Here is a 24,741-nt window from a genome sequence, read left to right as displayed (position 1 = left end):
AAAAATAATCAATGGCCTTGGGATATTCCAAAGTTGCAATTTATCAAAGTAAATAAGGGACGAATCTTACTATTTTTATCAATCAAGGCTAATCCTCCAAAGTAAACGCCCTCTAGGAATATAATTCTCATGCGTAACGGTTAACATGAAAGTTAAGACTATCCATGCTCTCCAATCCTAGTCCTGCTTCGTTATTACTCCCGAGTTCAACGAGAACTTGAAGGGCTCCTTCCCCGTAATAACCCTCGTGTTCCTCTGATATTCTTTTAGCAGAAACCACAGCCGAATCGCTGCAGAACTCCACACAAATTTCATTAAGTGTGGGTATTTCTGCGAATTCTAAAGGGATTTCCTGCAACTTATGTACTCCAATAAGATGAAGGCGCTTAAGGCATGGAAAGTGAGAGCTTTCAATTTCCCAGATTTTTAGATCATCGGTATGGTTAAGAGTCAAGAATTTGAGGCTGCGAAATTGGCCTTCAGTTGTTTCCCATTCGTTGAACCATCCCAACCCGAGTGTGAGCTTCTCAAGATGCGGCAACACACCTACCTTATCCAATATGTCTTTCCACCGAAAATAATATCTGGTGATACAAAGAACTAAACTCTTGAGCGAATGGGGAAAGTTGATTGCACTTATTGGAGAAGTGAAGCAATCCAAGGACTCAAGTTTAGTTAGACGATCGAGATTGCTCAAACAATACATCTCATCATCACGCTCTTCCAAATTATAAAAAACCAGTTCTTTTATATTGGGAATTTTTTTGACCACTTGTTCGCTACACTTGAAATCTAATAGTGTCCTCAGCCTGTGGAGATTTCCCAAAACAATATCATCTTGGTCGTTAGGAGGATCTGGGAGACGAAGACCTTCGTCGAACTCAACATGCCTAATGCGAGGCATGTACCAAAACTCAGTTGGCGCAGTGATAACCTCATAAGGAGAGTCAATAATTAGTGTTTCTAGATTCCAAAACTGCCATATTGAACAAGGAAAATTCCCCTCTCTTATCTCGAAATCACCTATTTGAAGGAACCGTGAGTTAACTAATTGATCCGTGTGTCCAAATAATTCTTCGACCCATTCGTCTCCAATTATTTTCACTATCCTCAACAAGCTCATATTGAAAGGTGATAGTTTTCGTCTAACATTCCACGTCAAAGAACGAGCTTGTGACATAGGCGGCAAGACACTTATGTCTTCATTATCTGATGCCGTATTATAAAACCTTTCTTTTTCAGCTTCTCGCAAGCACAAGTCTCTCAACAAGTCATGAATTTTGCAGCACTTCTCTCCCCACTTTCCTATAGCTCCAGTACTATTTAAAACAAGATTTCCTCTACTTCTAATACTCCTTAAAACAAGATTTCTTCTAATAAGGTCTTTTAAATACTCTTTCGCTATCTCTTCCAAGCTTTTCCCACTTACTGCTTTCACAAATCCTTCCGCAACCCAAAATTTAATTAGCTCTGAGATAAAAATCTCCTTATCTTCGGGAAAAACTCCTATATAGAGAAAACATGGTTTCAAATGTATTGACAATTGCTTGTAACTCATGTATAGTATTTTCAAGCAACGTTCATCATCCTCTACATTAAGTACACTTGCATTCAAGTTTTCCCCTATCTCTTCCCAACACTCTCTTGTATGTTTGGACTTTGCTAAAAGGCCTCCCACCACAACAATTGACAATGGAAGTCCTTTGCAGCCTTTTCCAATCTCTTTTCCGATTTCCTCCAATTCAAGAGGGCAACCTTCTTTCCCAAACACAGTTTTGGAGAGAAGCTCCCAACTATCAGCCTCGTCCAAAAGTTTCATCCCAATGCTATCAGAGTTAGGTAATTTAGAAGCCAACTCTAATAACCTAGTTGTTACCACTATTCTGCTACCATATTTGTCATTTGGGAAATAATTTCTAACTCTATCCCAAGCATCAATGCTCCACATATCATCCATTATAATTAGGTATCTTCTATGATAAAGATGTTGATACAATTTAAATCCTAATTCATGCTCCCTCAAATTGTCATCAACTCTTATATTTAACTGACGAAGAAGAGCTGCAAAAATTTCTCTAATGCTATATTCTTGAGAGATGGTAGCCCAAGCACAAATATGAAAATGCTTCTTAATAAGACGTTCCTCACAAACAGTTCTAGCAAGAGTGGTCTTACCCGAGCCGCCCATCCCTACAATGGAAGTGATTTGTAGATCACGGCAATCAGAAGTTAGCTTATCCATCATTTGACGCTTGAGATCATCAGCACCCACGATGATACTCTGCTGCGGAATCGAAGAAGATCTCGAGGAATCCGAATGCAGCTGATGTTGGAATCCAACTCTGGCTTGACTTTGCTTGGCCTCCTCTTCGATAGAAGCCATGTCTTTTATCACCTTCTCGAGAGCTTCATACAAGCCATCATCACTCATATTTTCTCCATTATTTGTGAACTGATTTAAAATATGAGATTCAATGGTGCATTCGGCAGCATAAGCTGCATCTGCAATGCGACATTCCAATGGATCTGCTTCTTTGGAGTAGTCACGATGGGGGTTATAGCCTTGGAGAAATTGGAGCAGGAAATTAATCTTTTGAGTGAGAGACTCAACTTGTTGAATGTGGAGAGAAATAGGAGGGCGAGGATGATGGTGAAGGTTGTTTATGATATTCATAGCAGAAACCAGAGATGCATAAGCTGCTGTCATGGTTGTTTTGGGAGTTGCAGAGAATATGAGATGAGATGACTTTGATTAATTATGAATTCTCAAAGTCTGCCCACATGGAGTATTATTTCCAACCCTCTATTAATTTGTCAGTTTACAGCTAGCATTTAAACAGAAAGATAGCGACTGGAGTAGAAGAATTGTCCATTCACATATTATCATGTGTTAAGATATCAAAGTACCCACTTTCTTATAACAAAAATAAATTTTACCCACTCAAAATAAAACTTAAAATTTTACCCACTTTTTATGTGAAAAGACTAAAATACCCCTCCTTAAATATTTGCAATTTAACAAAAAAATCCTCACTTCTACTCTTTCTCTCACTCTCTGCTCTCGTCTCTCTCGCTCTACTCTTTCTCTCACTCTCTCTCTCTCTGGATTTCTCTTTTCCAAGCGGCGCCGCCTCGGCCGCGTCCAGTTGCTCTTCCGAACTCCGGTGAACGGCCGACGCCTTCGTCCATGACGCCGCCGTCGGATCTCAGGCGGCGCTGATTTCTCTCTCTCTCTCTCTCTCGCCCGACTCCCTCAGATCTGGAAATCGACGCCGATCCCACGCGGCGCCGCCTCCTTCCACGGCGACGGCGGAGACGCCGCCACCCTCCCTCTACTCACGACACCCCTACTGCCCCTATTTCTCTTCGATTTCCGGCGAAAACGGCTCTCTGCCGCCACCGGTCTCCAGATATCGGCCTCCCTCTCTCCGATGGCAGCAGCCGTCACACATCCACCACCACCGCCTCTGTGAAACTCCCCTCTTCCTTGCAGACGGACAGTGGCGCCGAGCCACCGCCTCCGCCTTACCTCTCGCCCAAATTCTAAATTTGGGCTCCCGATTGGGGCTTAGGGTTAGGGAAGGATTGGGATTTTGGCGGTGGGATTGAATTGATGATAGACGATTTGTTCTGATCTCGTCGTCGTCGTCGTTGTTCGCTGATGGAGATGAATTATCCGAATTGTTCATCAATTATGCCTGCGAAATCGAAGGATCGATTGTTCATCAATTATGCCTGCGATTGTTCTAAATTATCCCTCTCTCTCTCTCTCATAGGCGGTTTCTGGTTATTGAGAGGAAGCTCCGCAACAATAGCTGATAATCGACGAAGTGTCTCGAGCCATGAGACGTTTCAGATCCGAGCTTTTCTGCCTTGGCTTTTTTCGCGAAGCTGATTTTAATCGAAAAAAATATAAGTAACAAAGAAATTGATGAAAATCACGCAATTTTGTACAAATGTTCTTGAATTCACAACCAAGTTTATGAATTCACAACTGAATTATCGGCGTTGGTTGTGAATTCACAATTGAAATAGTGAATTATCGGCGTGGGTTGTGAATTCACAATTGAAATAGTGTTGGTTGTGAATTCAAGTTTTATCGGTTGTGAATTTTCAACTTGAAATAGTGTGGGTTGTGAATTCACGCGAATTCACAACTAACACTATTTATAGTTGTGAATTCAAACTTTAAAACTTGAATTCACAACCAATATTTGTTATTCAGTTGTGAATTCGAGTTTTAAAGCTTGAATTCACAACCAAAATTTATTTTGGTTGTGAATTCACTGGTTGTGAATTCGTGGGTATTTGTAAAAATTTTATATGCAAGGGTAAAATGGTAAATGTGGGTATTTTTTTAAGTTTTTATATTAGTGGGTAAAATTTATTTTTACTATATAAAAGTGGCTATTTTCAAAATCCACTCTATTATCATCTCCAAATAATTTTGTAATTTTTTCTTTTTCCTTTTCTATATATGTCATCATATTTCATTATTATACTTATTTTTTATTTTAATAATTTATTTTATAAACTTAATTTTTATTAAATATTAGTATAAATTATCTTTAACTTTTATTTTCAAAAATTGAAATTTAAAAAAATATATATATACACTAACTTTGAATATATCAACCATAATAATGAATTATTAACCAATAAAAATAAATATAAAAAATAATTATGTAACCTAACTGAAAAAATATTTATGCACCAATAAAAATTTACTTCATTTATATCCCTTTCAGCGGTGAGATTCAAAAAATCCTACTTTTTAGAATAAAAATACGCTATCATGCGCCTTATTAATCATACAAAGTAAATACCCATATCTCTTTTTCACGAGGATGGATTCCAAAATTTCCAAACATATATAATTACAGTTCTAGAACTGAATTATAAAAATTAGAATTACCTACACATAAATTATATATTTACCCACACATACAATTTGTTGTGTATTAATGACATGTCATCATCCACGTAATTTCCACATCATCATTGTATTGTGATAAAAATATATTTATCTACACATAAGAGACACTTTTAGAGACATTCATATGTGTCGGTAATATTATTAGATTTATCCACACATAAATATATGTGTGGGTAAAAATCTTTTTCTACACTTTTATTGCGACACATGTTAACATTTGCGTTATGTGTGGTTAAACATCTATACTTACACATAACCATACCTTTAGAGCATCCGCATCGCCTACACAATAGCGGCCTACTCGTGTAAGGCTCGCATCGTGTAAGGCGATGCAGCCCTCCCTCGGCCGTTAAAAATAGGCGCGTGTTTTACACGCGCCATTAAAAAAAATCAAATTCAATTTGATTTTTAATTTGACTGCCTCGATTTCCTCGGCCGTTGAATTTGAATTTGACTGCCTCGATTTCCGTGATTTTTTTGACCGTTCTATTTTTTCTTTTCTTTTTTTTATGTAATTTTTAGGTTTTTTATTTTAATGAAATTTTAATTATTAGTAAAATATGTTATTTAAATTTGAGCAATTAAATCTAAGTGAAAAGCATAAAAATCAAAACTAAAAAAATCATGTAGGCTATCATGCCTCTTTACACAATGTGATCCCCCCTCATCAAGTAATCTATCATGTAACCCAATGTGGATGCTCTTAACTACATTTATGTGTGTTGGAGAAAACTCAATTTCTTGTATACAAACTTTAAAATGTAGCATGATAATTACTAAATTATTGATTTAGTTTGATTTTACTACCCATCAAAATTTCGGCCAAATTTAATGTTAGCATGGCTAGCTGAATAATTGGTGTGACATAATCGGCGAGGGAATAAAACGATGTATGTGATGGCATATGGCAACCATTTTTCGAAATTATGCAAAATCTGATTATTCAGCTAGTCATATCAATAGTAAATTTGGTTGGAATCTCGATTGATAGCAAAATCAGATTAAATCAATAGTTCGATAATTATCGCACTACTTTTTAAAGTTTGTAGGCAAAATCATAATTTGATGAAAGTTCAGTATTTACCATGTTACATTTTAAAGTTTTTACGCTACTTTTTAAAATTTATATGCAAAACCATAATTTAATAAAAGTTGTAATTACCACGCTTTCTTTTAAAGTTTGTATGCAAAATCAGAATTTGATAAAAATTTAGTATTTTGCAGACAATTAACCCTTATTTATATAGTCATAAATTTTTATTTTCATGAGTGGGCCGATTCGGCGGGTCAACCTTATAGAACTAAGCCCATCTAATTATATTCCCTTTGTCTCATTATTTATGACACACTTTCATTATTGAGTTGTCCCACTATTTTAGAGACATTTATATTTTTAACTAAAATTAGGATATCATCAATTGTTAATTAATCAGTCTCCTAATTTAACTATAAAACCCCTAACCCTAATGTTTTTGGCCATTCCACCTGAGGCCTTCCCTCGCAACCCTCCCATTCTCTTGCGCCCCTCTCCTCTGGAACCCTAAATCTCCGCCCTCCTCCTTGCAATTAAACAATTAATAAGTTATTCTCTCATTTGATCCAACAATAATTTATAATTATTCATGTGTTTTTATATGCTATCTCCTTCACCAAAGAAAATTTCCTCATATTATATTAATTAATGGAATCACTAGCTAGGTCTCTGTCTCCAAACTTTTCATCAGTAGTTTTTTCACCAATAATTGGGTTTGAATTTATGCCGCTTGATATTAATAAGCGCATTAGTTGATTTTTATCTATATGATTGCAATTTGTATACTTTCAATGAAAAATATCTATCCCGTACTTCTTGTATTATAATATTTTATTTTTAAATCTAAATATAAAATTGTAGCAAAAAATTATAAATCGTATGACTGTTATTACAAAAAAAATCACTACAAATATATACTAGTTTAATTTCTCAAAAGAATAAAATATCTTTGTAGTAGTAGTGAATCGAGGTGCGCTAAAATAAAAACCATTCTTATCCTATAAAATAAAAACAATTTTAGACCCTTGATTCTTTATATTTGGACGGCCAGATTTGGAGGAGATTTGGCTGAGATAATTAACGCTTAATATTTAAGGGGGATACGAAAGTAATTACAACATTTCAATAAATATCCTTTTCCCTAAATAACGGGATCACGTCATTTCATTGAAATATGTTGAAGAATATGTTTTCATTTTTTTATTTGTTGAGTGTAATTTAAATTCATCCGTTCATAGCTTCTTGGTTTCATTCCTTCATGAAATTATATACTAATTTGTTCATATGTTCTTACATTCATTCGTATGAAATTATTTGTTCATGTTTCATAGATTCGTAGGTTAAGAAATAAAAGTTCATCAGATTCATACGTACAGTAAATTATTTGTTCAGAGGTTCATAGGTTATATATAGATGTTCATTGGTTCGTAGGTTATGAAATAGATGTTCATAGGTTCGTAGTTTATCAAATTGAAGTTCATAAGTTCATACGTTCTAAGATTCATTGCCATTTTTCCAATCATTGCAAATCTTTAATACCCCATTTAATTTTCAGGAATATCTCAACAATGTATAGGGAAATACGGAAGCCCAAAATATTTCCCTTTAAACCCCCAAACGATATTGTTGCTGAACCATTTTATTTAATACCGTGAACATATAATTTGCACCATATTTAATCACAGCCGTTAAAGATCTAACAATCTACGGATATAATCTATTTTTAATTTATAGACTAATAGCAGTTTTCTATATAGCGGTACCCGTAGTGAATCTCATAAACGTTTAACACGAAAGTTAGGACTATCCAAGCTCTCCAGTCCTGCTTCGTTATCACTCCAAAGGTGAACGCGAACATGAAGGGCTCCTTCCCCGTAATAGTCCTCGTGTTCCTCTGATATTCTTTTAGCAGAGACCACAACTGAATCGCTGCACCAGTCCACACAAATTTCTCTAAGTGTGGGTATTTCTGCGAAATCTAAAGGGATTTCCCGCAACTTCATTACTTGAATAAGATGAAGTCGCTCAAGGCATGGAAAGTGGGAGCTTTCAATTTTCCAGATTTCTAGATTACGACTATAGCGAAGAGTCAAGAATTTGAGGCTGCGAAATTGGCCTTCAGGTGTTTCCCACTTCCCTTCGTTGAACCTCCCCCACTCGAGCGTGAGATTCTGAAGATGGGGCAACACACCTACCTTATCCAATGTATCTTCCAAACAATAATAGAAGCTACAAAGATTCAATCTCTTGAGCGAATGGGGAAAGTTGATTACACCCTTTCCAGAAAAAGTGCAATCCAAGGACTCAAGTTTAGTTAGACAATCGAGATTGCTTAAACAATACATGTCAGCATCACGCTCTCCCCAATTTTCAAAAACCAATTCTTTTATGTTGGGAATTTTCTTGACCACTTGTTCGCTACACTTGAAATCGAATACTTTCCCCAGGCTTTGCAGATTTCCCAAAACAATGTCATCTTGATCGTTAGGAGGATCCGGCAGACAAAGCTTTTTGAACTCAACATGCCTGATGCGAGGCATGTACCAAAAATCAGTTGGCGCAGTGACCTCATCGAGGATCATGTCAACAATTAGTGTTTGTAGATTCCAAAATCGCCAAATTGAACAAGGAAAACACCCCTTGCTTATTCCGTCAGAAGCTATTTGAAGGAACCGTGAGTTAACTAATTGATCCGCATGTACAAATAAATCTTCTTCGACCCATTCGTCTCTAGTTGTTTTCACTATCCTCAACAAGCTCATGTTAAGAGGTGATCGTATTTTTTGAACATTCCACGTCAAAGAACGAGCTTGTGACATAGGCGGCAAGGCGCTTATGGCTTCATTATCTAATGTCGTATTATAAAACCTTTCTTTTTCAGCTTCTCTCAAGCACAAGTCTCTCAACAAGTCATGAATTTGGCAGCACTTTTTTCCTTTCATATTAGTACCCCTTAAAACAAGATTTCTACCAATAAGGTCTTTTAAATACTTTTTTGCTATCTGTTCCAAGCTTTTCCCTCTTACTGCTTTCAGAAATCCTTCCGCAACCCAAAATTTGACGAGCTTTGAGATTTCAATCAACTCATCTTCGGGAAAAACTCCCATATAGAGAAAACATGGTTTCAAATGTATTGGCAGTTGTTTGTAACTCATATACAGTATTTTCAAGCAGCGTTCATCATCCTCTAAATTGACACTTGCATTCAAATTTTCCCCTATGTCTTCCCAAAACTCTTTTTCGTGATTGGACTTGGCCAAAAGGCCTCCAACCACAACAATGGACAATGGAAGTCCTCTGCAACTTTTTACAATTTTTTTTCCTATTTCCTCCAATTCGAAAGGGCAACCTTCTTCCCCAAACACAGTTTTGGAGAGAAGGTCCCAACTATGAGCCTCATCCAAAAGTTTCATCCCAAGGCTATCAGAGTTAGGTAATTTAGAAGCCAAATCTGATAGCCTTGTTGTTACCACTATTCTGCTACGATTTTTGTTATCCGGAAAATAATTCCTAACTCTATCCCATGAGTGAATGCTCCACATATCATCCATTATAATTAGGTATCTTCTACCATAAAGATGTTTATACAACTTTTCTCCTAATTCATCCTCACTCAAAATGTCATCAACTTCAATATTTAACTGACGAAGGAGTCCTGCAAAAATTTCCTTAATGATATATTCTTGAGAGATGGTAGCCCACGCACAAATATCAAAATGGTCCTTAATAAGACGTTCTTCATAAACAGTTCTAGCAAGAGTGGTCTTACCCGAGCCGCCCATCCCTACAATGTGAATGATTTGTAGATGAAGGCGATCAGAAGTGAGCTTATCCATCATTTGAAGCTTGACATCATCAGCACCCACCATGCTACTCTGCTGCCCGATCGAAGAAGATCTCGAGGAATCAGGAGGCGTTGAGTTTTTATGCAGCTGATGTTGGACTCCAACTCTCCCTTGAATTTTCTTGGCCTCCTTTTCGATAGAAGCCATGTCTTCTATCACCTTCTCCAGAGCTTCATAAAGGCCATCAGAACTCATATTTTCTCCATTATTTGTGTACTGATCGAAAATATGAGATTCAATGGCGTATTCAGCTGCATAAGCTGCATCTGCAATGCGCATCTCCAATGGATCCGCTTCTTTGGAGTAGCCACGATGGGAGTTATAGCCTTGGAGAAATTCAAGCAGGAATCTGATTTTTTGAGTGAGAGACTCAACTTGTTGAATGTGGAGAGAAACAGGAGGGCGGGGATGATGGTGAAGGTTGTTTATGATATTCATAGCAGAAAGTAGAGTTGCATAAGCAGCTGCCATGGTTGTTTTGGAAGTTGCAGAGAGAATATGAGATGAGAATGAAGATGAGAGAGTGTGAATGAATTAATTATGAATTTTCAAAGTCTGCCGACATGGAGTAATGATTCAAATCTACCTCAATTAACTTCTCATTTTACAGCTAGCATTCACACTGAAAGATAGCGACTGGAGCAACAGTATTATCATCTCCAAATAACCTACCTCTATTATTGAAAACATTAATTTCTCACTCTCTTTTTCCTGCTTCACAGTTGGGTATTCAGGCGATTAAAGTGAACGGACATTCAGGTGCGATTTTCCTATTTTCGAGAAAAAAAAAATAAAAAAAAATAAATAAATCTACCGATCCCGTCTTCATTGAAACGATAGCATACTAACTGGTACTGGATATTGCATACTACAATATATCTATGCAGGCACTGTGGCCACCCATACACTAATATAATAAAGATAATCTTAATTTATTTAATTTATTTTTTAAATAAAAATATGATTTAGTTATTGCATATATTCTATTAGTGTGTGAAACTAAGAAAGTAGTTGATAAAAACTGGGGGCAAAATGGTGCTTTACCAAAATAAGAGGTTTGTGTTTTAATTTGATCACACTTTTTTACTTAATTTGACCTAACCTCTACCTCCATTACTTTCTCTCTCTCTATTCCTTCAACACTCACGCACACAGCACACCTCTCAGATGTCTCCTTCCTCAACCAATCGCCGCCGCCCCTCAATCTCCGGCGAGGCCGGACGGCGTTGCCTTCCCTCCCTGTCGCCTCTTCCTTCTCGGCTCTCTTCTCCGGGGACTGCAGCAGCGGCGAACCGCCGCCACCAACTCACTCCCCGACTCAACCCCAAGCGCGGGACCCTCATATGAACAGAGTCCGCTCGAGACTCTCCCTCTCTACAGAATCGCACCCAACACCTGCCAGCCACCACCGCCCGGAGTCTTGCAACTCTCCGATCTGGGCGAAGTCGCCAGCCCACGAAGTGCTGCTTCTTTCCTTGGTGACGGCGGTCGCCATGGCGATGAATCCCGAGAAGGGGAATTCGGCCCATGGGGTGTGGCTGATGCAGGGGATGTCAAGCTGCGGAATGCGTCGAGGAGAATATGGACGAATCCCGTCGCCAGCACGACGCCGCAGGCGAAGGCCTTGACCATCAGGAATATGTCGTTTTTGGGGCGGAGAACGAGCAGCTTCCGACCGAGGAGCGGGAAGTTGATGCCCGCGGTGAGGATCGAAGCAATCGCCACCAGTTTCAGCTTTAGGGCTTCGCTCTTGTTGCCTTCCTCGGCTTCGGTGTCATAGCTCATGCAGTCGTTTGCGGCCGCTGAGGCGGCGGCTGAGACAGCCATGAGGAAGATTATTTTGTGACCAGTGGCCATAGCGCAGAGTGATCTGAAGTGGGGTAAGAGTGTAGAGTCCAATATATCTTCCATATCGGAAATTTGATTTCAATATACATATGAAAGTTCCTCTCGTTGTGGTGTTTTGTGTGTCGTGAGTGTGTTTCTGTGTGTGCGTGTTCTGTTGAGTCGGAGATGGGGGTCAGAGGGAGATTCCGCAGCGGCCGACGGCCAGCGTCGGCTACTGCCGCTAGATGAGAAGGGAGAGGGAGGGGGTGTTGTGTGTGAGTGTGTGTGATGTTGAAGAAGAAAGGGGATCTAGTCGACATTAATTTGCCAGCACAACATTAATTTGCCTGGACTTGGTGTGCTGGGATCCAGTCGGATGCCACATGGACGCCAACATGGTTCCAGTTCAACATTAAATAGACACGTGTGCAAAATACCAAAAATACCCTTGCCAGAAATTGACCGGAGTACCTAAATCAGATCAAATCAATAGTGTAGGAATTTGTATGATACACTTTGAATTTCAGTATTTAGACCAGAATTTGGAAATAGTTTAGTAAATTTACACGCCATTAACCCTTATATATATAGATTTAAATGTTTAATACTCTAGGTTAATTCTCATTTCTCCCCACATTTAGTTATATTCTCACTTAATATTTTCTCTCTATATATGGTGAGAAATGATAATAAATCTAAAACGTTAGATATTCAAATCTTACAGCTTATATATATACAAATTAATCGTGTGAAATGAGTAACGATTAAGTCGATATAATTTTATAAGTAAATTGTTTATAATGCACGAATAATCGTTCAAACCCGTGTTTTAATCCTGGAGTGGGCAAAAAATTCACAACATTAACTAAATTGTGCTATTCGTGCATTACAATTTATTAGTAGATTATATTGACTTATTCGTTATTCTTTTTTATCACGAAAATCTATATATAGGGAGGCTAAAATAAAAATACCTTTTAAAATATAAAAGATGAATTATTTTCGGCCATTAGATCATCAAAATTTACGGTTGATTCATCATTTTGTTTGATGAATTCATGGTTCTATGTTCGAAACCTATAGGTAGCGAAAAAAAAATTAATTTTCACAATTCATACGTGTTCTATATGGAATTCATACCTTACATACGATTTCTCTAAAATTAAATCTCAACCGTTAAATTATGAGTAGATCAATGATGTAGATCTATTTCTATTTTATACTCCCAGAACTGTTTTTAATCTAGTCCTCCCTTATATATAGAGATATAATAGTACATAAACAAATATTTTTGTTGTTTTTTAAATTAAAAAATATAGTGAGTAAAAAGAGGGCTAGAATGTCCATTTAGTATTTATATGGTTAATTACTTGCAAAATACTGAACTTTCATCAAATTTTATTTTACATACAAACTTTAATAGGTAGCGTGGTAATTACTGAATTTTCATCAAATTTTGGTTTTGCATAGAAATTCTAAAAGGTGGCATAGTAATTACTACATTTTCACCACATTATGATTTTGCGTACAAACTTTAAAATGTAGCGTGATAATTTTCGGACTATTAATTTAATCTGATTTTTATTACCTATCGAGATTTCGACCAAATTTAATACTGCTATGGCTAACTGAATAATTGATGTGGCACAATCGGCGAGGGAATAAAACAATGTACTCCCTCCGTCCACAATTTAAAGCCCTACTTACCCTTAAATTTTTGTCCACAAATTAAAGCCCTATTCTGCTTTTTGTACCTTTTTACTCTCCTTATTTTCTTATATTTATTATCCTTTGCCACTAATGGACCCATCTTAAAACACTTTTATCACTTTTATATTACTCCCTCCGTCCACGAAATGAGTACCCATTTGTGGACGGCACAGGTTTTAAGAAATGTATGGAGTGTAGTGTGAATAATTTAAGGGTCCCACTTTTTGAGTGTATTAATTAAAGAGATGTGTGGGGTACACTTGCCAAAAAGGGAAATGGGTACTCATTTCGTGGACGGACGAAAAAGGAAATATGGGTACTCATTTCGTGGACGGGGGGAGTATATATTTACTTCACTTTATCACTAGTGGACACACTCACAACACTTTTATCACTTTAGTCAACTACTTTATCACTTTAGTCAACTACCCTTATATTTCATCCACATCACTTTTTTAAGTTTTCTTAGTCTTCGTGCCCACACCAAAGTGGGGCTTTAAATTGTGGACGGAATGTGATGGCACATCACAATCACTATTCGAAATTATGAAAAATTCGATTATTCGATTAACCATGTCAACAGTAAATTTGTTTGGAATCTCGATTGGTGGCAAAATTATATTAAATTAAGGGTTAAAGTACAAATCCACTCCTGAAGTCGGCACCCCTAGAGCGTATTACTTCCCAGACTCAACGTTGGCCCAAATAACTCCCCATAGCCCATATAAATACTACATTTAAGCCCACAACTTAAACGGCCCGTTGACACCGTTTCTTAATTTTTTTTTAAATCTCCTTCTCCACCGGAGAAGATGTTCGCCAACTGCCCCAACCTCGAGTACGTCAATCTATCCTTCAACGACATCACCGGATTCCTGCAGGAGAATCTCTTCCTTCACATCGACAAGCTTAAATATCTCGATCTTTCCTACAACATCTCTGGCATGATATCCGACTTGAAGATCGAGAGGTGCAGTTCTCTGTCTCATCTCGATTGGTCGGGAAATCAGATTGCAGATCATTACCGCCGTCCTTCTCCAATTGCACCAACCTCGTGGAGCTGATTCTGCCGGAGAATTTTCTCTCGGGCGAAATCCCCACCACTTTCGGCGCGCTGAAAAGCCTGCAAACACTAGACCTCTCCCACAACCACCTCACTGGCTAGATCATGCCGGAGCTCAGCAACACGTATGCCTCCCTCATCGAGCAGCTCATTGCCTGGTACAACGGTTTGGAAGGGAGCATACCGCCAGAGCTGGGGAACTGCAAGAAGCTGAAGAATCTGATATTAAACAACAATCATTTAAGCGGCACAATCCCAACGGAACTATTCAATTGCGCTAACATAGAATGGATTTCCCTGACCAGCAACGCCCTCACCGGCGAAATCCCCAAAGAATTCGGGGTTTTAACGCGGCGAGCGGTTTTGCAACTCGCCAGCAACAGTTTAAGTGGACAGATTCCCAAGGAGTTAGCCAATTGCACCAGTTTGGTATGGTTAGACCTTAACAGCAACCAGTTGAGCGGCGAGATCCCGCCGCGGTTGGGGCGGCAACTCGGGGCGAAGGCGCTCACCGGAATTTTATCAGGAAACACATTAGTCTTCCGAAACGGCGAAAAAAAAATTAAGAAACGGCGTCAACGGGCCATTTAAGTTGTGGGCTTAAATGTAGTATTTATATGGCTATGAGAAGTTATTTGGGCCAACGTTGAGTCTGGGGAGTAATACGCTCTAGGGGTGCCGACTTTAGGGGCGAATTTGTACTTTAACCCTTAAATTAATAGTTCGATAATTACTGCACTATTTTTAAAGCTTGTATACAAAATCAGAATTTGATGAAAGTTCAAATAATTATCACGGTAGTTTTTACGATATTTTTTAAAATTTGTATGAAAAACTAGAATTTAATAAAAGTTGTAATATCACACTAACTTTTAAATTTTGTATGTAAAATCAAAATTTAGTGAAAGTATAATATTATACATCCAATTAACCTTTATTTATAATTTCATAAAAAAAAAATTATTTTTGTGAGTGGGCCGATTCTGGCAGCTCAACCCTATAGAAGTAAGCCCAACTAATTATATTTATCATCCATTACAAATTTACAACTAATAATTAAGTTCTCATTTGATCCAATAATAATCTATACTATATTATAAAGGGAGTTTTCAATTTTAAATTGATTTCAAATCAATTTCAAAATTGAGTGGCAATTTTGTAGTTAGAATAAAATTGAAGGTTTATTTATAAGCTATACATCTTTTTTTTCTATTTCTTTAAATTCTTATTTTTCTATTTTATTTCTTTTTTAAAATTGTGAAATTCGACTAATTACAAAATATTTGATATGCATATCAAATTAAAGATCATGACAAGAGCTTTAATTTGATATATGTTATGTAAATATTGGATTTAAAATATAAAAATTATATTTTTTTTAGGGATAATTGCGTGAAAATACACAAACTTTGCCAAAAATTTATATTTGACGCGAAGTTAGGATTTTACATTTTAATACACCAACTTTCGTTGTTGTCCAAATTTGACACGACTTAATTCTTAAAATTCAAAAAACAACCCCTTTTTGTAAATAATTATACAAAGACTCACTTATGTTATTGTTTGAGACATTTAAACCAAAACAAGATATTTTCTTATGATGTTTTCTTTTAATCTTTGATCCGCGCCTAAAATGGTTTAGAAGAAAACATCATAAGGAAATATCTTGTTTTGGTTTAAATATCTCAAATTATAACATAAGTGGGTCTTTGTATAATTATTTACAAAAAAAAGTTGTTTTTTGAATTTTTAAGAATTAAGTCGTGTCAAATTTGGACATCAACGAAAGTTGGTGTATTAAAATATAAAATCCTAACTTCGCGTCAAATATGAATTTTTGGCAAAGTTTTTGTATTTAGGTGCAATTTTCCCTTTTTTTTAAGATTAAAACTTAAGAAAATTCTCTCTCCTCTCTCCTCGTTTTTTGAATAAATCAATTTTTTTCAATTATCTTTTAACTTATATTGTTTTCTTTTTTCACAATATCATTTTTTTATTAATATGAATTATTTTTTATTATTTTTATATTAAACTAAAATATATTTATCTTAAATTATAGTATTTTTAATTATATTTAGAATTTTTATATAATAATCAAATGATAATCAATTTTATATATAATAAAATATAAAAATATTTTTCGTGCATTGCACGAGTGCAAATGCTAGTTTATAATTATTCATGTGTTTTTCTGCTATCTCCTTCACCATCTTTCAAAAGAAAATTTCCTCATATTAAATAGAGTATTAATTAATGGAATCACTAGCTAGGTCTCTGTCTCCAAACTTTTCATCAGTAGTTTTTCACCAATAATTGGGTTTGATTTTATGCCGATCGATATTAATAAGCGCATTAGTTAATTTTTATCTATATGATTGCAATTTGTATACTTTCCATGAAAAAGATAAATCCCGTACTTCTTGTATTAATATTTTATTTTTAAATCTAAATATAAAATTTTAGCAAAAATTTATAAATCGTATGACTGTTGTTACAAAAAAATTCACTACAAATACTAGTTTTCTCTCAAAAGAATAAAATAAAGGATTATGTGGTTTCATGGTATTATTTCAATTTATAAAAATGAGATATTAGGGTACGGATTAAATCCTTCATTTTTTATGGAGTAAAAAATGATGACAAAAGAACATTTGTTAAATCAAAAAACAAAAAGGTATAATTTTAGTAAGAGTTTAGAGTTGCATATAGTCGCTATTCCATTTACGAAACTTATTGATTTATTTTTAAGATTTCATATATGGAGTATTAGAAGAATTGACTCAGTTTCAGACTTTCAGAAGGGTCCTCAGTTTTTTTTAAGAAACAAAAAAGACAATAATTAACAGAAATTAATTCATTGATACTCGAATAGAAAATTTAGTTCACAAATCAAATCAGGAAGCACATACATGACATTATGAAAATGACATATAATGAATGGAATTAATAACAATTGATGACGAAGCACATTCATCATAAAATGATACAAACAAAATATGTATATGTGATGAAAAATGAAAAATGAAAAATGAAAAATGAAAAATGAAAAATGAGAAATGATATATAAATACTTTGTAAAATAAAAAACACCATTTTTTTGGGGGGAGGGGAAATATTATTTACCAAAAGCATGTCAAACCACCACTTACAACAAGAAAACATAGAAACAAACGCTAGTTCACAAACATTTTATGAACTTTAGGGTTCAACTCTCCTTTCACCACCATCATCAACTGACATTGTCTAACTATACTATCTGCATGGGAAGCCTTGCCATTAAATCTTCGTTCATTCCTTTATCTCCATATATGATAGACAATTGTTGTCACCAACAGTCTATGTATACATAAGCTGCTTCCCCGTCTTCGAAACTCATTGTCTTTCTAAATATTCCAATTCATCATCCCAAGCTCCAGCTTTCCTTCGAACACCACACCACATAGTAGCTTATCCCACACATTATATTGACACCATTTTCATCTCGGACTGGGCACTCAAAAAAATCATTGTGAGCTGTAGTTGGAAAAAATTAATTTAATAGGAAAATATTAATTAATATAATATTTTCTAGGGATGTGATTTTTTTTATTAATCTAAATCACCACAAACGTCACGTAATTCTCTCCTCCCAATTTCCACATTTTTGGCTGGTATGAACTATTTAAATCCAAAAAATCCTCATTTATAGTATTTTCAAACAACGTTCATCATCCACTAAATTTACGACACTTGCATTCAAATTTTCCCCTATCTCTTCGCAACACTCTCTTTTATGTTTGGACTTGGCCAAAATTAGGCCTTCCACCACAACAATTGACAATGGAAGTCCTTTGCAGCTTTTCCCAATCTTTTTTCCGATTTCCTCCAATTCAAGAGGGTAACCTTCCCAAACACAGTTTTGGAGAGAAGCTCCCAACTATGAGCCTCATCCAAAAGTTCCATCCCAAGACTATTAGAGTTGGGTAATGTAGAAGCCAAATCCGATAGCCTTGTTGTTACCACTATTCTGCTACCATTTTCGTTATTTGGAAAATAATTTCTAACTCTATCCCATGCATCAATGCTCCACATATCATCCATTATAATTAGGTATCTTCTACCATAAAGATGTTTATACAACTTTTCTCCTAATTCATGCTCATTCGAATAGCCATCAACTCCTATATTGAACTGACAAAGAACTACTGCAATAATTTCTCGAATGACATATTCTTGAGAGATGGTAGCCCATGCACAAATATCAAAATGCTCCTTAATAAGACGTTCTTCATAAACAGTTCTAGCAAGAGTGGTCTTACCAGAGCCGCCCATCCCTACAATGGGAATGATCTGTAGATGAAGGCGATCAGAAGTGAGCATATCCATCATTTGAAGCTTGACATCACCAGCACCCACCATGATACTCTGCTGCGGGATCGAAGAAGATCTCGAGGAATCCGAAGGTGTTGAGTTTGTGTGCAGCTGATGTTGGACTCCAACTCTCAGTTGAATTTGCTTGGCCTCCTTTTCGATAAAAGCCATGTCTTCTATCACCTTCTCGAGAGCTTTATACAAGCCATCATAAATCATACTCCCTCCGTCCACGAATTAAAGCCCTACTTGCACTTAAATTTTTGTCCACCAATTAAAGCCCTATTGTGTTTTATGTACCTTTTTACTCTTCTTCTTTTCCTATATTTACTACCATTTGCCACTAATGGACCCACCTTACAACAACTTTATCATTTTTATATTCTATATTTATTACACTTTATCACTAGTGGACCCACCACACAACACCTTTTACACTTTAGTCAACTACTTTATCACTTTAGTCAACTACCTTTATATTTCATCTACAACACCTTTTTTAGCTTTCTTAGTCTTCGTGCCCACCCTCAAACGGGGCTTTAATTCGTGGACGGAGGGAGTATATTTTTTTATTTTATTTTATTTTTTTCTTTTTGATAGATGAACAATATTTTGTCCATTATTTGTGAACTGATCCAAAATATGAGATTCAATGGCGTATTCGGCCACATAAGCTGCATCTGCAATGCGACACTCCAATGGATCCGCTTCTTTGCAGGAGTCACGATGGGGGCTATAGCCCTCGAGAAATTGAAGCAGGAAATTGATCTTTTGAGTGAGAGACTCAACTTGTTGAATGTGGAGAGAAATAGGAGGGGTAGGATGATGGTGAAGCTTCACTCAAAAGATCAATTTCCTATTTATGATATTCATAGCTGAAACCAGAGTTGCATAAGCAGCTGCCATGGTTGTTTTGGGAGTTGCAGAGAATATGAGATGAGAATGAAGATGAGAATGTGGATGGAGTAATGTTTCCAAATAATGAACCTCTATTATTTCACAACTTGCATTCAGACCGAAAGATAGCGACTGGAGCAGCACCATTGTCCATTCACATATTATCATCTCCAAATAATGTTCTTTCTCTCTCTATATACGAATATATGAATAAATCGTTTGGAGATTGTTAGATTACCTGCTGCACGTCTAAACATATAAAGAAAATCAACGCTCACCAACTGCTCGACAAAAAAACTGACATGCTAATACGAGTCTACAGAAAAGTAGTGCTGAAAATTAATGCACACTAGTGTACATATTATTTTCATGAAATCTCAAATATTTTTTTTTTGTTTTTGATAAATTGACAGTATTAAATAAAAAAATTTAAAGGCTGCGCCACAAGAAATCGAACCCAAAACCTTTCACCTTAAGCATTAACCCCTTAAACCTATCCAGATTTGTTGTCGACCAAATTGGAATATGCTGAATAATAGCTTTGTTTCACTTGGGGAGAAATTCCCACAAAAGATGTACATAATTACCATAACCAAACCATCTACACACCTTTAACAATTTCTATTCTTCACCTAAAGCTTAAGCTGGCTGCTGCATCCAAGCGATTAATCTTGATCCAGCAACCACAACAACGAGAAGACGTATCAGCACCACTTGAGGATGACGAATCGCTACTGCTGGCATTGCCTCGACAGTTATTCTCCGTGCCCACGACGACACCACCACATAGGCAATGCTTTCGTTCACACGTTCTCAGGTATGCTAGGCATGAACCTTGAAGATGAGAAGCTAATGTGACTGTTCATACCACCTGTTGTTGCTGATTATGGCTATGTAATTATGTGTATACCCTCAAATTTAATCTAATTTATAGAAAATACAAAAAGAGCTAAAATGAAGCACAAAAGTCAACCTACGCATATCTGAATCTAAACTTAATATTATCCCAATTGATCCATTCTAATAAGATTTAAAAAATACCTAGGAGCAGTGGAAGCATCGAACAAGAAATCACTGAAACATCATGTCCATGGCGAGCCATAAAATCTGCTGGGAAGTTGCCCTCTAGATGGATGTGATTGAATCGGACCTGTATACCACGCGGGATAAGCCGAATCCTGGTAACTAACTGTGTGTCTTGTTTCAGTTGATCCATGCCTATCTGAATGAAAGTGAAACAACAGCTGCAGCGTCGAACTCGGCCCACACATGGGTGGAGAAAATGGCCATCTCTCTTTATCTCCCACTTTTGTTCTTCAGTTATGCTGCCAATGACAAAAGGCAGTGAATAAGAATTCGAAAGAAAGAAGCTAAAACATAAAGCGAAACGCATGAATGGATTCATTCTGTGGACCTACAATTTCTTTTGTGTACCTTTAGTAATTCTCAGATACGTCTAACACGAAAGTTAGGACTATCCAAGCTCTCCAGTCCTAGTACTGTTTCCTTAAAAATCTCGAGATGAACGCAAACTTGAAGGGCTCCTTCCCCGTAATAGTCCTCGTGTTCCTCTGATATTCTTTTTGCTGAAACCACAGCCGAATCGCTGCAACTGTACACACAAAGTTCTCTAAGTGTGGGTATTTCTGCTAGATCTAAAGGGATTTCCTGCAACTTCTTTAGTCCAATAAGATGAAGGCGCTCAAGGCATGGAAAGTGAGAGCTTTCAATTTTCCAGATTTCTAGATTACGACAATACTCAAGAGTCAAAAATTTGAGGCTGCGAAATTGGCCTTCAGTTGTTTCCCACTTCCCTTCGTAGAACATCCCACTTGAGATTATGAGCTTCTGAAGATGGGGCAACGCACTTACCTTATCCAATATGTCTTCCCACCAATAACTCGATGAGTCGGTACGAAGAAACAATCTCTTGAGAGAACTGGGAAAGTTGATGGCACTTATTAGAGACATCGAGCAATGCAAGGACTCAAGTTTAGTTAGACAATCGAGATTGCTCAAACAATACATGAGATCATCTCCCCCATTATAAAAAACCAATTCTTTTATATTGGGAATTTTTTGGACCACTTGTTTGCTACACTTGAAATCTAATATTGTCCCCAGCCTTTGCAGATTTCCCAAAACAATGTCTGTTGGAGGATTTGGGAGACGAAGCCATTCGAACTCAACATGCCTGATGTGAGGCATGCACCAAAAATCAGTTGGCGCATTAACCTCAGTGCTGGTGTAGCTGTGAACAATCAGTGTTTGTAAATTCCAAAATCGCCATATTGAACAAGGAAAATTCTCCATTTCGAAAAGATGTATATAAAGGAACCGTGAGTTAACTAATTGATCAAGGTCTCCAAATAAATCATTTTGGACGAATCTAGTCTTTTTCACTATCCTCAACAAGCTTATATTGAGAGGTGATAGTTTCCGTCCAACATTCCACGTCAAACAACGAGCTTGTGACATAGGCGGCAAGACGCTTATGGCTACACTATCTGATGGGGTATAATAAAACCTTTCTTTTTCAGCTTCTCTCAAGCACAAGTCTCTCAATAAGTCATGAATTTTGCACTTTTTTATGTTTCCAATACTACCTAACTCATGAATTAAAACAAGATTTCTACCAATAAGGTCATTTAAATACTCTTTTGCTATCTCTTCCAAGCTTTTCCCACTTACTGGCTTCAGAAATCCTTCCGCAACCCAATATTTAATGAGGTCCGAGATAACAATCACATCATCTTCAGGAAAAACTCTCATATAGAGAAAACATGGTTTCAAATGTATTGGCAATTGCTTGTAACTCATGTATAGTATTTTCAAGCAACGTTCATCATTCTCTAAATTAACAACACTTGCATTCAAGTTTTCCCCTATTTCTTTCCAATACTCTCTTGTATGCTTAGACTTGGCCAAAAGGCCTCCCACCACAACAATTGACAATGGAAGTCCTTTGCAGCTTTTTCCAATCTTTTTTCCGATTTCCTCTAATTCAAGTGGGCAACCTTCTTCCCCAAATACAGTTTTGGAGAGAAGCTCCCAACTTTCAGCCTCATCCAAAAGTTTCATCCCAATGCGATCAGAGTTAGGTAATTTAGAAGCCAACTCTAATAGCCTAGTTGTTACCACTATTCTGCTACCATATTTGTCATTTGGAAAATAATTTCTAACTCTATCCCATGCGTCAATGCTCCACATATCATCCATTATAATTAGGTATCTTCTACCATAAAGATGTTTATACAACTTTTCTCCTAATTCATGCTCATTCAAATAGCCATCAACTCCTATATTGAACTGACAAAGAACTACTACAAAAATTTCTCGAATGACATATTCTTGAGAGATGGTAGCCCACGCACAAATATCAAAATGCTCCTTAATAAGACGTTCTTCATAAACAGTTCTAGCAAGAGTGGTCTTACCGGAGCCGCCCATCCCTACAATGGGAATTATTTGTAGATCATCATCAGAAATGAGCTTATCCATCATTTGAAGCTTGACATCATCAGCACCCACCATGCTACTTTGCTGCGGAATTGAAGAAGATCTCGAGGAATCAGGAGGCAGCTGATGTTGGACTTGGACTTCAACTCTCCCTTGAATTTGCTTGGCCTCCTCTTCGATAGAAGCCATGTCTTCTATCACCTTCTCCAGAGCTTCACAAAGGCCATCATAACTCATATTTTTTTTTCTTTTTTTTCTTTTTGACAGATGAACAATATTTTCTGCATTATTTATGAACTGGTCCAAAATATGAGATTCAATGGCATGTTCGACCGCATAAGCTGCATCTGCAATACGACACTCCAATGGATCTGCTTCTTTGCAGTAGTCACGATGGGGGTTATAGCCTTGGAGAAATTCGAGCAGGAAATTAATCTTTTGAGTGAGAGACTCAACTTGTTTAATGTGGAGAGAAATAGGAGGGTTAGGATGATGATGAAGGTTGTTTATGATATTCATAGCAGAAACTAGAGTTGCATAAGCAGCTGCCATGGTTGTTTTGGGAGTTGCAGAGAGAAGCAGAATATGAGATGATGAGGTGAGTGTGAATGAAGATGAGAGACTGTGATTAGGAATTCTCAAATTCTGCCATTCAGACTGAGAGATAGCCACTGGAGCAGCAGTATTGTCCATTCACATATTATCATCTCCAAATAATTTTGTAATTTTTTCTTTTTCCTTGTCTATGTATGTCATCATATTTCATTATTATATTGGTTATCTTAATAATTTATTTTATAAACATAAATTATATTAAATATTAGTATAAATTATCTTGAATTTTATTTTCAAGAATTGAAAATAAATTTTGTAATCATGGACTTTGTTAATTTTTGGGCTCTAATTTTGTTCATTAATTTTTTTTCGTTGATTTTGGGTGAAAAAAAAAAAGGGTTGGGACCTATTCTAATTTTGTTAATAATTTTTTTTATTAATCATGGGCTTCGTTAATTTTTTTTTTCGTTGATCTTTTTTTTGTTATTTACCTTTATTATTTATCCTCACAAACACCCACTATTTATAAAAAAAAATTATCATATTTTATTCAATCTCAATCATTCATTTCATATAAAATTCGTTTTCTTTTCTGCTCCTGGATGTGGCCATTTTGATAAACCATGTAAATACGTGTTTTCTTTACATTTTTGTTCAATTATTGCTCTATAATTCTTTTCTGTCACAGTGATCAGATTAACTATTTCAATTTCAAAGTGAGTGCTTCTTTAACTTTATAATTGGCCCAATTAGAGAAGTAATTAACCGAAGCCTCGAGGAGAATATTGTCGATATAAATTTGAGTTGTTAATTTATTACAAATTTAAATTGAAGATTATAGAGATATAATAATACAATGAATTTTTATAGAAATATCAAATAAGCCCAGCTAATTTATTATCTATTGATGCAATACAAATTATACAATTAATAAGCTCTCATTTGAATCTCCATCAATAATTAATAATTATTCATGTGTCCTCCTATTAAACACTCCCTCCTCTCCCTCCGTCGGCAAAAAGTGGATTTGATTTTAAGTCGATTGATCTAAATACTATAAAATTGT

The 24,741-nt window shown here is 36.2% G+C and overlaps 5 protein-coding genes across 5 annotated transcripts; all 5 read right to left on the bottom strand.

Annotated features, from left to right (window-relative positions):
• Positions 1–127: 127 nt before the first annotated feature.
• On the bottom strand, positions 128–2,707 carry LOC131024771 (late blight resistance protein R1-A-like). Its single transcript, XM_057954310.1, has one exon. The coding sequence runs from the start codon at positions 2,705–2,707 to the stop codon at positions 128–130; it is 2,580 nt and encodes an 859-aa protein (XP_057810293.1).
• A 4,911-nt stretch (positions 2,708–7,618) lies between these two features.
• LOC130985032 (putative late blight resistance protein homolog R1B-16) lies at positions 7,619–11,029 on the bottom strand. Its single transcript, XM_057907782.1, has one exon. It carries the CDS (start codon positions 10,283–10,285, stop codon positions 7,745–7,747), a length of 2,541 nt encoding a protein of 846 aa, XP_057763765.1. The 5' UTR covers positions 10,286–11,029; the 3' UTR covers positions 7,619–7,744.
• Positions 11,030–11,188: 159 nt separating this feature from the next.
• Positions 11,189–11,671, bottom strand: LOC131024770 (zinc transporter 1-like). Its single transcript, XM_057954308.1, has one exon. It carries the CDS (start codon positions 11,669–11,671, stop codon positions 11,189–11,191), a length of 483 nt encoding a protein of 160 aa, XP_057810291.1.
• Positions 11,672–17,521: 5,850 nt separating this feature from the next.
• Positions 17,522–18,978, bottom strand: LOC130985031 (uncharacterized). The gene is made up of 2 exons (XM_057907781.1): positions 18,713–18,978; positions 17,522–17,900 (listed from the first exon to the last, which is right to left on the bottom strand). The coding sequence occupies exons 1-2, from the start codon at positions 18,933–18,935 to the stop codon at positions 17,815–17,817; spliced, it is 309 nt and encodes a 102-aa protein (XP_057763764.1). The 5' UTR covers positions 18,936–18,978; the 3' UTR covers positions 17,522–17,814.
• A 2,129-nt stretch (positions 18,979–21,107) lies between these two features.
• On the bottom strand, positions 21,108–23,813 carry LOC131024769 (putative late blight resistance protein homolog R1B-16). Its single transcript, XM_057954307.1, has one exon. It carries the CDS (start codon positions 23,811–23,813, stop codon positions 21,108–21,110), a length of 2,706 nt encoding a protein of 901 aa, XP_057810290.1.
• Between the last annotated feature and the right edge of the window lie 928 nt (positions 23,814–24,741).

The sequence above is a fragment of the Salvia miltiorrhiza genome, chromosome 5, assembly GCF_028751815.1.
Source record: "Salvia miltiorrhiza cultivar Shanhuang (shh) chromosome 5, IMPLAD_Smil_shh, whole genome shotgun sequence".
Classification (NCBI taxonomy): domain Eukaryota; kingdom Viridiplantae; phylum Streptophyta; class Magnoliopsida; order Lamiales; family Lamiaceae; genus Salvia; species Salvia miltiorrhiza.
Note: the sequence above shows the minus strand (reverse complement) of the source record. Positions and strands in the feature narration are given on the sequence as shown.